The sequence below is a fragment of the Maniola jurtina genome, chromosome 13 (genome assembly GCF_905333055.1).
Source record: "Maniola jurtina chromosome 13, ilManJurt1.1, whole genome shotgun sequence".
Lineage (NCBI taxonomy): Eukaryota > Metazoa > Arthropoda > Insecta > Lepidoptera > Nymphalidae > Maniola > Maniola jurtina.
The window spans coordinates 14,520,944-14,534,614 of record NC_060041.1 but is presented as its reverse complement, the minus strand read 5'-3'; the positions used below and the strand labels follow the sequence as shown (position 1 = coordinate 14,534,614).

General features: G+C 31.0%; 1 protein-coding gene across 1 annotated transcript in view; it reads right to left on the bottom strand.

The window, feature by feature from the left end:
• LOC123870764 (multidrug resistance protein homolog 49-like) overlaps positions 1-13,671 on the bottom strand; it is a 53,814-nt gene that overhangs the window by 3,730 nt on the left and 36,413 nt on the right. The window contains exon 25 of the mRNA XM_045914170.1: positions 13,042-13,150. Within this exon, the coding sequence (XP_045770126.1) occupies positions 13,042-13,150 (109 nt within the window). The remainder of the gene's footprint in view (positions 1-13,041; positions 13,151-13,671) is intronic.

Below are 13,671 nucleotides of genomic sequence, written 5' to 3'. Positions count from 1 at the left end.
AATAAGAGGAGGTTGAAAAAATGATTCCAACACAGATTTGTGCCCGGTAATAGTGATTGTTACAGACATGATCGTAAACTAAATATTTACTGATTTTACTGAACTATTTATACATTTTATTTTGTGTATTCCAAAAACTTCTTAAAAACTTTATACATAGATGACCGCAGTTATAAGGATGACTACCTTGAAAATTTTTGTAATTATAACTCATACCAGTTCCTAAATATTGAATTAACTCTTTAGGTGGTTTTAAATTTCCATAGCTGTCAAAGTATTGAATTTCATTATTTACTTTTGCATAGGCTACCCAATGAGAGCCAGGATTATTGGAGCTATCCAAATTAACTATACCACATTCTTTTCGAAAAGGATGTTTTGGCATCTCATCTCTCATAAACACCCCTCGAAAGTAAGGAATGTCTTGCGAATGGTTGATGATGTCGATATTGGTGAGCGCTCGTTTGGGTAGCCTTTCTCTTAGTTTTTTTCATTTGAAATGTAAATTCCTAAACTACCTCTATGCGGTTTGATATGTAAACCTTTGCCTATATGGAGGGTTTCCATTTTTTCATGATGCCTCTTTAATTCTGTAAAACGTTTTTTAGCGTCTTTCAAATCATTTATAACTTTAGCGATTCCTGCAGCACCACCAGCTAAGCTACCCGCAGCAGATAATCCGGCAAAAATAGGTATCAAAGGAAGTACTCCACCAGTTTTTGGAATTGGTATAATTCGAGGAAGTTTTATTGACGAGTCTTTAGTCAATTCTTTAGCCGCTGCTATGGCTAATTCTATAGCCATTTTCTTACATTTGGGTTTCATTTTTTGCACATGCTTTTTTGCATGAGCAACAACATGTTTAAAGTGTTTTTTCAAACCAGTGCCTGAAGCGGATTTTTTTGGCGACACTGTTTTAGAATTGTTGGCTTTACTAGTCAGTCCCGACCCGGTATACAATTTAGCTATCATAGCTTTATTAACTAAATTTGCTGCTATCTTTTCTCCCAAAGTTGCATCAGATGCTAAAGCACGTTGCTTAGCCCTTTTCATCAATATTTTATCAGCCTTATGACGATCACTTAATGAAGTTGACAAGTCGTATGCAATATCGTGTTGTTTACAATATTCATCCAATTTATTTACACCTTGATCTCCCCGTGCAAGCCTTTTATACAATTTTGTACCAGCACCACAGTAATTATATCCAGGTAGATGAAGTTCAAATGGTAAATGATTTATAAACCAATTGAGAATACTGCTCTCTTTCATTACTTTTATTACAATGAATGTAAAATAACTATACTATCACTTAAATAACAATAAATAAATTGGGAACTAGTTAGTTATAAAATATTCGTTCTATCTATCCAACTATTTTCACTCGATGGAAATCCTAACCACTTTACAAATATCTTGTTTCCTTTTCTTTTTAAAACTTTTTCAATAAGATAGACATTAGGATTTTCTGTTTTTTGAAGTTCTTCTGCATAAAATGAGCCCAAAATTGGCTGATGTTTAGCATCTTCTATAAGGTAAGTAACAGGATTCGTTTTCTGTACTTTTTTAATACGGAATATTTCGGTGGACCAATTAGGAGTGTAACCTTTTTCAAAAACACCTTTATACTTACTAATCCGCACAAAATCTCCAACTTTTAAATTTCTCTTCTTAAGGATTTTTAACTGTTTTCCTACATTAAATCTTTGAAGTATAAGTTTCTTATTATTTTCATTAACTGCGTTAGGAGATAAACCGATCGTTCTATGTTTAGAGGTGTTATAATTTTCAACTATTTCTTCTAGCACACCTTTAGTCCAAGTGTAGTTTCCTTGGAAACTGAATTGTTTATACATTTTATTTTTTAAAGTTCTTATAAGTCTTTCAACTATAGAAGCTTTTTTAGTGGAATATGTAGAATAATGATTGATGTTAAACTTTTTGACTATCTTTTTAAAATTTTCGTTGTAAAACTCAGTTCCAAAATCTGTTTGAAGGTTTTTTGGAATACGTCCTTTCTTTAATATAGATTCAAACGCTTTAGAGACCTGATCTTTATTTTTAAACTTTAGTGGAAATGCCCAAGCATATTTTGAGAATGTATCAATTACAACTAAAATATATTTATAACCTGAATTTTGTTTCGAAAGAGATTTCATATCAATCAAGTCAGCTTGCCATAAATCGTCTATATCTCTCATGACAACATGTCGACGAGGAAAGTTTACTCTTGCATTTTTATGTATTTCATTTACGACGCTGTTTTTGCTCATGTTTTACTTTACTAGCCTCGGTGATTTCGATCAAATTACTTACTTTAATATTTATTTCTGTAATAAACTGATTAATTGATGATATTTTTTTTGAAAGATTCTCTGCCAAAACATCAACGTATTCTTTTGTAACACAATCGTTAGAATCTACCGGCTGCGCAAGATTTTTTACTCTTTTATGCTGAGCATCCAAATTATTGTTTGTACACTTCAAAGCGCATTCTAATAACACTCCTTTCATTCTTCGCATCTTATTAACATGATGTCCAAACTTATCAACTTTCATGTTCAACCTGCTTATCAATACTGAACACGCTCCATAAATGTGCTTTCTTTTATTCTTTTATTATACCCGCTTCTTTTAACTCTTCAATAATCGAAAGAATTTCATTATCATGATTAGTGTTGCCAGCGTCTCTGGACGCAATAATCAATCTTAATCTTTCAATTAACTCATTTGGATCATCCCAATAGATGAGATCAGTATCAGTTTTGTATTTCTTTAAAACTGGTAGCCTACCACCGTACTTTAATTTGTTTGTTTCACACATATCCTTTTCATAAAATAATGGTTTGATGATTTGAGAATATTTTTTTCCTTTGTCACCTTTAATTTGATTAGCAGGATTGTAATCCCTTTTATGAGCACTAGTACTAATTAAGATATCTTTATATGTGATTTTATCACTTTCAGTTACTTTATTCAAGTTTGGTTTATTTCTTAATAAAAGTTCTATTAAACCAGCAGTTAGTTCATAACTTTTATCATCAATAGTAATAAAAGTTAATTTGTTTGAAGACATATCATCTACAGTTGAAAATTTGACGGGGGTATTTCCTATCATCAATTTTTTGTTAATGCGACGTATACCAAATGGTATAGATACATTGCTTTGCTCGCCAAACAGATCATTGTCTGCCAGTGTTTCGGAAATGTTGACTTCATCATTTAGAAATTCCAAAGGTTCAGACATTTCCTCTTGTTTTTTCGGATTTTCTTCAAAGTTATTATCGTTGTGAGTAATTTCAATATCACCATCTTGTTTTGAGTTTATATTTGGAACTTCAGGCGATTGATTATTTTCAACACTTGCGTTGTTACAATTAGTTTCATGATAAGATTTGTTTGTAGCATATTTACTTAGTGTAACAATTGCTTTCAAAGGATCAGACAGTGGTTTAAATATTTTTTTCCGCCTCAGTTCTAACTCTTCATCTTCATCACGTAATCTTTTTACTTTACTTTTAATAGCCTTTACTGATTTAATTAACTCTTTTTTCAAACTTGTTTCCATTTCTTTTTTTAATTATTTTACACAACCATTGAACTATGTAGTAAAAATTAAAATGAAACTAATTTTAAATTACAATCTGTTTAAATAATTTCATTCAAAATTTTACAAAAACGTCGAAAGATTTTCTATATCTACCGTTATTTAATTCACAATCTTTGTTAATTATTAAACATGTGTATGGATCTTTCCATATATCTGAACATAATTTTTTGAAGTCTGACCAAGTCATGTCAGAATTGACATGTTCGTTATAGATGTGTTTCAAATTTATATCATCTTGTTTAAAAATTATTAAAAAATTTACGTTATCTCGAATTAATTGTTTTGGTATCTTAGAATATGTTTGAGTCAAATAAAAACAGTCGATGTTCTTATGTCTACCCATTGAAAAATAATCTCGGATATTTACTTGGTTCTCGCAAGTAACATCATCAAAAATAAATACAGAATTTTTCAAGGCTTCAGTAGGAGGAATAACCTCTTTATCATCTTTGAAGGTAAAGAGCTTAACAGCTGGAACCATGCTTAAAACTTTATTCAAAAAACAATATTTTGGTTGAAATGTTGTTTTAGAATATAGGTAAACATTTTGAAACTTGAGACCATTTTGATGTAGTAATAAGCTTAACATTGTGTTTGTTTTGCCACAATTTGACGGTCCACATATTATACAGCGAATCGTATCGGGCAATAGCAAACTATGCCTTTTTTGGATTGATGACGCTTCTATATTTAAATTGTTAATTTCCAATGTTACTGGTTGTTTGATCAACTTCATTGTGTTTTCTGTTAAAAAAGATAAAATCCTGTTATAAAGTCTTCACATTATATTCTATATAATTTTATAACTAAAATGTAACATAATGTTAATAACCAATTTAAAGAAATGACACCATACACGTGTAAACTCGGAATGCGTTGCTGTGTCACTAAAGATTTGTTTTCACTTTGCTCAAATTACCCATTTGAGAATACAAGATTATATAAGATTTTACTATCGATGCATGTTCATTCCTGTTACAGCTCTCGGGAAAAACTTGGAATGTGATGCTGTGTCACTAAAGCATTATGTTTTCGTTTTGCTCAAATTACATCGTTTTAGATCGCAAGACAGTATTAGATTAATTATTATTTATTAAAGCTTCATTCCTGCTACAGCTCCCGAAGAAAACAGTAGCCGCGCTCATAATTTTATCATAATAAATATCGAGTATTTTACTTGGTAAGTTATTATAATTATTTTATAACAATGTGCTGACTTTTAATAAAGCATGTATTTTTTTACCGTTATTTATTAATTATTTTTCTTTTTGTTTCAGAATTATGTCGACTCCTATCTTACCCAACGAAAATCTAACAAATCCTTTTTACTACGCACAAGATGTAAACGGGTTCGCGGAAACTGAATTTCAGAGACTTTGCGAGGATTTAGCTCAAAAACAAGCAGCAGAACCAGTTCAAGCATCTAGTAAGGAGATGAAAAAAAAGAAAAAATGCAGTTTATCACTATTGAAGCCTGTTTCACCCCCGACTTCTACATCAACATCCTATGTTATTCGCAAAGCAACTGGAAGACGGCTTCATTTAATAAAAATAAATATTTATGGACTAAATGGAGGAGAACAAGATGAAAATATAAATGGTGATACTCCTAGTGTTAGTGCACAGTATGTAGTCAAGGATAATTACGATGAAGTTATGGATGCTACAGAAAATTTGATAGGTAAAATAATGTCAAAAATTACTCACTCCATATAAATGTGAACTATTGTTGAAATGTAATTTGCTTATTTTTAAATATCATCATATTTTTTGTTTATAAAAATAGTGTTTTTTAGAGTAAGGAGCTGTAGCATGAATTCATTATTTATGAAATAAACGTGGTTAAAAGAATAAAATTGTTTTTTTAAATTTTAAACTATTAATTGAAAACATTATGATTGTACTAAGTACCTAATAATATTAACGTATTCCATGTAAATATTAGGTAGTACAATCAAGTTTTTTCAAATATTTCAAGGGTTCGATTCCCTTCAATGTAAAGGTTTTTTAATTTTGCTTAATGTTTGCTTACTGCATTTTCATTTCTTGACCAAGGTGATAAGGATATAATGTTGAAATTGAAGGTCTATTTAAACAAACGTAAAGGTCAGTAAGCAAACATTATCACCTGCTATGATATCACTATAACTCAAGTTATTGATCTCGATAAATATAAAAATAAAAAACTAAAAGGTAAAATAATAAAATGACAGTGATGATGAGTAGTAAATATTTATTTCAATATTTGCATGCATACATGAACAATCAAAATTGCACAGTAATGAATAACATAAAATCTTGTACAAATTAACAACTAAAAAATTGTACTGTAGTGCCCCCACGGCAACGTTTTAAATTGCTTCTTTAAAATTTGTCTTTTATCATCTTCACTATTTAAAACTAACTTATTAATTTTTTGGGTATATACATTATGATTTTTAGATCTAATAACACACATATTCTTTCTGACTGATTGATTGTAGTATAACACATTTTTGTATTTATCTATATCCAACCTTTTGGTAACAGATGTTGTCACTCCTTTTGCCTTTTTAATAGACATTTTTTGTGATTCAATACAATACAATTTTGCTCGTAAGCCAACAAATTCAACAATAACATCTCCACCCATCTCATCTTTAAAAAACCCCGGAATTTTCATATTTGCTTGAGGGATATTGTAAACATTTTTATTGCTAAAATTGCTGGTATCGAAAAACTTAATATTCTTTTTCATGTCTGAATAAAAATCATCAGTATATATGCGATATAGTAAGCTATCAGTATCAGTATAACAAAGTTCAATATTTTCTTTATATAATGGTTTCATTATAGAATAGTGAAAGTTATATAAATGTGTTTTAGCTAACTCTAAAACAGTAAACCCCACATAAATTGGTCTATCCAAAATTAATTTCGTTTGTTCTAATTGGATTGCAACCAAATTATCTGTAAATATCGACAAACATTTAAAGTTAGGCGCACTTACATACTTTTCTGCTCCAATAATCCTGTTTGTCTTATTATTCTTATCTGTCCATGTATTAACAAGTTTTACATTTACTTGTTTTCTTTTATTTTCTATGGTTTTACCAAAAATAGCATTATTTTGTTTTTTGAAAAAGTCTTTTTCAAATTCAGACTCTGCTTTTTGCCTCAAAGAGGTATTCAATTCAATATATGGTTTCAAAAATTCTTTTTGTTCAAATGATAGAATTCTATGAATTTTTAACAATTTTAGACCGTTTTTAAGACATTCTTTTAAATGGATGTAGTGAATAACATAGGAACATTTGTCGTATAAATTTGCAATAAGCTTGGCATTTCTATGACCAAAAGGTGTAAATTTTTCAGCAGCAAATGGTAAATCTGAGTGAGCGTCATGTATTTCAGATGGATAACTAAGATCTACTTCAAGTATATAACCAATGTTACTATCAACAGTAATAGAATCAATTTCAAAAGTCTCAATTTGGTCTTTGTTCAAAAATTTAAAATTACTTGTAGGAAGTTTCATCATCATTGCATAACCATACAGGTTCACACAGTCTAAATATACCAAAAAGCTACTTGATTTGTTGATATCATAGTCAGACATATATTTATTGTTAGCTTTAGCATACCTTAAAGAACACTGAGCTAGACCACCTCGTATACCTTTTTCAATCATTTGATACATCTCCACATCAGTTATAAGGTCTAATTTTACATTGGTATGCAAAAGCATTGCATCCCAACTTAAAGAAGGTGAAGAAACATAATAGCACGGATCTAAGCAATAGGTTGCTAAGCTAATTTTTCTGAATTTTTCAAAACTATCTGCTAGTAATAGTACATCACATTTTAAATATAAATCTGTATATTCGCCTAAATTTTTTATTTTAAAAGTTTTCCAAACTTTCAATGCATGTTTATAATCTTCTTCCGAAATAAGTTCTGAAGTAAGTTTATTAAAAAAATGTTTTCGTTTTGGTAACTCAGTTTCATCGTAACGTTTTAAAGAGTCTATATAATCATAGCAGTACACACCCTTTCTGCAAATCAAATCAAATAAATACTGATCACTGTAATACCTACGCAAGTTTACGAAGTCGTCTTGATGTAAAGATCTAGCTAATTTATCTAAGCTACAACTGAGAAAATTAAAAGAATCGATGAATTTCAGCTGAGCAGCAGTTTTTGAATCAATTGATATAAATTTTGTGAAAGATATGTATTTTTCTTTATTTTTTGGAATAATATTTATACGACCATTAATACTCGCTAACTCTTTAATAAAAAGATGGCAATCGTAATTACTTAAATTATGAAATATAATAGGTATAAAAGGACATTTCTTTGCACTCAAGTTGCAAATGTTGTGAGCCGCGCCTCTATATTCCCCTGTAAAATGATCGTGATCTGCTACAATTTTATCTGTGGATGTAAATTTTTGTTTACATATACAGCAAACTTTTGCATTATGAAAACATTTCTTTTCAGTTTCAGTAAGTAGTTTCATGGGATTATTTTCTAACAAAATTGCATGTAATCGTTTGACATCATTTGAAATTGTTTCTACAAATTTTTGAGCACAGTTAGCTCCTATGTATGAAACCAGTTCATTAAGTTCAGGTTTAGATTCACAACAAATATAGTACGCGAAAGATGTGGCTTCATGAACCTGTATGGTTTCAGTATGCCCAGATTTACTTTTATCAGAATATTCTCTTAATAAACTTTCAAAATCACCATAAATCACAATTGGTATTCTTTGAGTTCTTTCATAATTATCAAAATATAATTTACTATTTTTCTCTGGAAGAACAGTTTTAATTCTAGCACAATTATGTTTGCATAATTTTTCTTCTGAATTGAAATAAATGAAGCACTCCTCACATAAAAAAATTTTAGACTTATTTTTAGTAAGTTGACTATGAACCAACCGTTCAAAGTTTCTTATCAAACAAAAATGTCTTTTATTGTTTTTAGTAATGTAAAGCAAATTAACATGAACAAGTTTACGCTTGCTGGTTTTGTACAGAGGTCCGTTAATATCACCATTTTTTTCTAAACTGTATATATTAACACTTATGTCAGAATTATTTTTTTCAAATAATGTGATATCCTCAAAAGATGGTGGAAACGACATACCATCTGTTTTTAAAACTTTTGAATAATGAGGATATGAAGATACTCTATTACAGTTTTTATCGGTGGGATACATATGTGCTAATATACTCCACAGAAAACACTTATCATCACTATTTTTAATATTTACACAAGATCTAGTTTTCAGAATTTTTATTGGTAGTGGAATATAGGAGCCTGTCCTTAAAGGATTATATTTATTAATGTTTACTTCTAAATTATTCAAAGAGTCAAAAGACCAGCCTGATTCTGAATGTTCAAACTCTGATAATTTGTTAAGCAGGCTTTTTACACACTCTAAATATATATTTTTTATGTTTGTGGATTGAAAAATTTGTACATATTTAGTATTAAACGACTTCAAAGATTTTTCATTATTTTTTGGCAAAGTAAAAGTCGCAAATAGTTCAAAATTTATTTTAAGAGCATTATGTTTCTCAAGACTTCTTTTTACTAAATTACATATCGTATTTACAACTTCAGATAAAAATTGCTCAGGTAACAAAATTTTTTTTGATGGACATACACGATAGCTTAGTATTCTGTTCTTAAAAGCAGTTCCAATTATTTGAACATTATCGAATTCTGTGCGAAGTAAACAATTAGACTTATGTATATAACTTTTCTTATGTGAAAAGTATTTTTGCACTGTTATATTACAAATATCACAAAAAGTCATTATGAGATTATACTAAGTAAGAGTACTTATTATTTGAAGTTAGTAAAATGCAGTTAAAATTTTCATGCTGGGTATAGTGTAGGTTTAACCCCTTTAAAATCTTCCTTAGCAGCAGCGACCAAGCGATTCGTTGCCTGCCAAATTTCTGAGTTGGTATCCATACATGACTTATAAGTAAAAAGGGCGTGACGCCATCGATTACCCGGGCTTATCTTTGATGCTTCAGCAGCGTTATAGATGCGGAGTTCTAAGTAATAATCGCCTTCCGTTATTAATTTCTCTGGTTTTCGCTGGGTAGAATACCCAGATGCTATTTTTTTGGTGATAAAATTTTTAAGTGGTTCAAGCTTTTGCACCACTTCTTCTTCGTACTGAAAAGACAAAAATAATATTTTTAGTTATTAAAAAATATTAACTCAGTTAATAAAATGTTTATTAATAAATAGGTTTCCATCAATAAATTCAACAACCCAGAGTTGAGTTGCGAAACCTCCCCTAAAGCTAACAATTTATTTGATCCAGCTCAAGAATCGAACTTGAGACCTTAGGCTCCATATTCAAACGTGCTAAGCTAATATTAACTAATAATTAAATAATTAAATATAATGATGTAAAAAAACCATTAATATCTTCTTAAAGGGTTTAGTTGATGCTTATATTCAGTCAGAATTCTAATATTTCTTGAAAACAATTGTAATAATATTATATTTACAGTAAAAATAAAGTGTAATAACTCACCTCAGACTCCCATGAAGGACGTGCAGCCTTGACAGGCTTTTTTTGAAGCGCTTTCTTACGCTTTACAGGTGGTTCCGGTTCAGATTCTGAATCTGACTGCCGCTTTTTTGATTTCTTCAATTTATTGAGTGATTTACTCTTTGAAGTTGAATTTGAAGTTATAGGTAATTCGTCATCCGAATTAAAAGGATTATTACTAAAGTTCGAAGCCCTGTTATAGAAAAAACATTTTTTTAATGTTGTTACATCATACTATTAACTAGTTCTGAAACAATTAAAGATTTTTTGGTGAAATGAAATTTAAACATGTATGTACTTAATGTAACTTTTTAAAATACTATTAGGTAAGAAGTTAATATTAAAAAAAATATTATTTCTCTGTAGATGCACAACTCTTTCATTAAAATATGTAAAAAATAAAAAAAATAAAAAAATACATACATACTGAAGCTAAACAACTGCTTTTTGAAATTTAAAAAATGATTTTTTAAGTGAATTAAGTAAACGTTTGCTCGTTGAAGTGCTCACAAAAGAAATGCGTAGTGAAAACAGTGCTTACAGAATTTAGGTTCTTCTAATAGTCAATCAATAAAGTCAAAAGTTCATAGTATTTGCATAGAATAATGACTCTTAAACATAAAAGTAATTAGAATGACATTCAAAGATCTCATTATTACACACATACATAAGATGCCGCATGCATGTTTAGGATTCCCTATTAGGAAGCAAACTGCAAATATGCAATCCTGCAATACGAGTCATTAGACACCGAAAAAGAATCACTTTTAGTTAACACATGATGTATCCCGACTATACCTACTTTGATATTATTTTTTAACACTCATGGCGTCTGTTCTGTATTTCTACATTAGATAAGTATGCATATTATGCACTATGTAGGTAATGTTTACAGCAATTGAAATAGTGTAATGCCAAAATACAATATAATATTTCATTAGTTACTTACCAAAAGCGGATCGATTAATAATAATTTTATAAAAATTATCGCCCATTTAGAGAATAAAAAGTACTTATAGGTACTTACTTATATGAAATATGATTTTATCGGCAAAAATAGTTAGGTAGAAAAGTGTTAATGTAAGTATTTTATGGAATAGTAGGTCTATCAACCGAACTCGATCTACTCTATGAGTCATGATAGCATAGTGATTAAGACGTCCGCTGCCTCCGGTTATAAGTCGGGCAGGGGTTCGATCCCGGGCATGCACCTCTGACTCGGACACTTGCTTTAGTGGGATACCATAACACTAGAATGAATGAATGAATTGGATGAACCTTAATACTACAACACTTGAATTTTAACCTTCTATTATAAGAGTGTGGTTAGTAATTATTATTGATACTTATATACCGACATACTTACCTGTTCCGGCATAGCATGCTTTCCATCCTAAACTGACACACCACTTACCATGTTTTGAATACTTGAATAAATGAATGATTGAATGATTGAACGATCGTCTTTGAACCTTTATACCGCAACACTTGAATTTTCGATAAGGGAGTGTGGTTACTAATTATACTTATATTAATAAACTGACAAACGTACCTGTTCCGGTTTAGTATGCTTCCATCTTAAACTGACACACCACTTACCATGAGTTGAATACTTGAATAAATGAATGAATGAATGATTGAATGATTGATCGATTGTCTTTGAACCTTTATACCGCAACACTTGAATGTTCGGTAAGGGAGTGTGGTCACTAATTATACTTATATTAATAAACTGACAAACGTACCTGTTCTGGTTTAGTATGCTTCCATCTTAAACTGACACACCACTTACCATGAGTTGAATACTTGAATAAATGAATAAATGAATGATTGAATAATTGAACGATCGTGTTTGAACCTTTATACCGCAACACTTGAATTTTTACTTTACGATAAAGGAGTGTGGTTACTAATTACTTATATTAATAAACTGACATACCTGTTCCGCTTTAACTTGCTCCCATCATAAACTGAACCTCCGCTTAACATAAATTTGAGATGAGTGCTACATTAATTGCATTAGGTAGGTTCTTGAGGGTTCCAGTACAAAATATAAATTATTCTAAATCTAAATAATCTAATCGATGCTTAAGAATAGAATTTGTATAAAATATTCCAACTCAGTATCGTAAGTAGTTGCATCAGTTGAGAATGTGCTAAATCAACCATTGAATCATCTTTCTACATGAGTTAGTAACAATAACCTGATCATTCTCTTGTAACTGATATCTATTGTGAAAATATTGTGTGTTCTAGCTTAAGTCTTATAGATCCGGCGCGCGCTGGCGCGCCGCGTCATCTAGAGACTTGAGCTAGAACACACAATATTACCCTACTGTCTCATAGTCGATGCGGATTATTGCAAAGTAAGTAAATACCTATTTAGGTACACAGGCGTCTAATTAAAAAAAAACTTTGCTGTACCAACTCGGGCAAAGTAGGTAACAATTTTGCTGCTTTTCAACTAAGAAATCTACTGTGAAATATGACAAACTTTGAACTTTGCACAACTTATCATTTTATTCATTGATAAGTAGTGTAGCATTTGACAATGATCTCACCTAGTGGCAAGCGAAGAAGCAATTTTAAAATGGAAGCAACTCTAATCGATTTCTACGCGGCATCATATCGAGACGCTATATCGTTTGGCGGCATGGCAATATCGGTAGAGCTACCACTAGCCATGACTGCAAGCTCTCACAGACCATTAACAAGTAGTTAAACGATTGTTACGATGTTTCATGAAACTTATCGCGGAATTGTACAAAGTATCTAGTTAATAAATACTCATTTATTTATAGTAACGCTATAAGATATTATGGTACGTCGTCTATAATAATTTTACAGCGAAGTTTCGGAAAGTTACCTCCATCAACGACACAGATGACGTCCGCGTGCCGCACTGTAGCGAGGCGGTGGGCGATGATCACTGTCGTCCTGTCCTTCGACGCGCTCTCCAAAGCCGCCTGTACCACCTGAAATAACGAGAAGTTAATATTTCTACATCGACAAATCAACCACCACCACCGTTAATTGATAGCTACAGTGTGATTATCACAATCAGTTACTTGGATGACTCTCTCTATGGCTAAAATTCACAGTTCCAACATCATCATCATGATTAAACCCATTGCTGGCTGATTTTTTAACACGGGTGTCTTTTGAGAATGAGAAGGTTGGCCACAGTCCAACACGCTGGCCAAATGTGGATCGGCAGACTTCACACGCCTTTAAGAACATCGGAGGACTCTCAGGCATGCAGGTTTCCTCACGATGTTTTCCTTCATCGTTAAAGCAAATGATGCTTAATTGCAAACACACATTAAATCCGAAAAGTTAGAGGTATGTGGCACGGTTTTGCCAGTAGCGTGGTAACGAACGAAGACTCTCACTAGATAACTAGCACTTACACGAAGAAAAAGTTTAGTACGGATCGAGCAAGTTTGTTAAAATATATGTTTCTAAACTTTCAACTATGTCCTGTGTAAACCTAGCT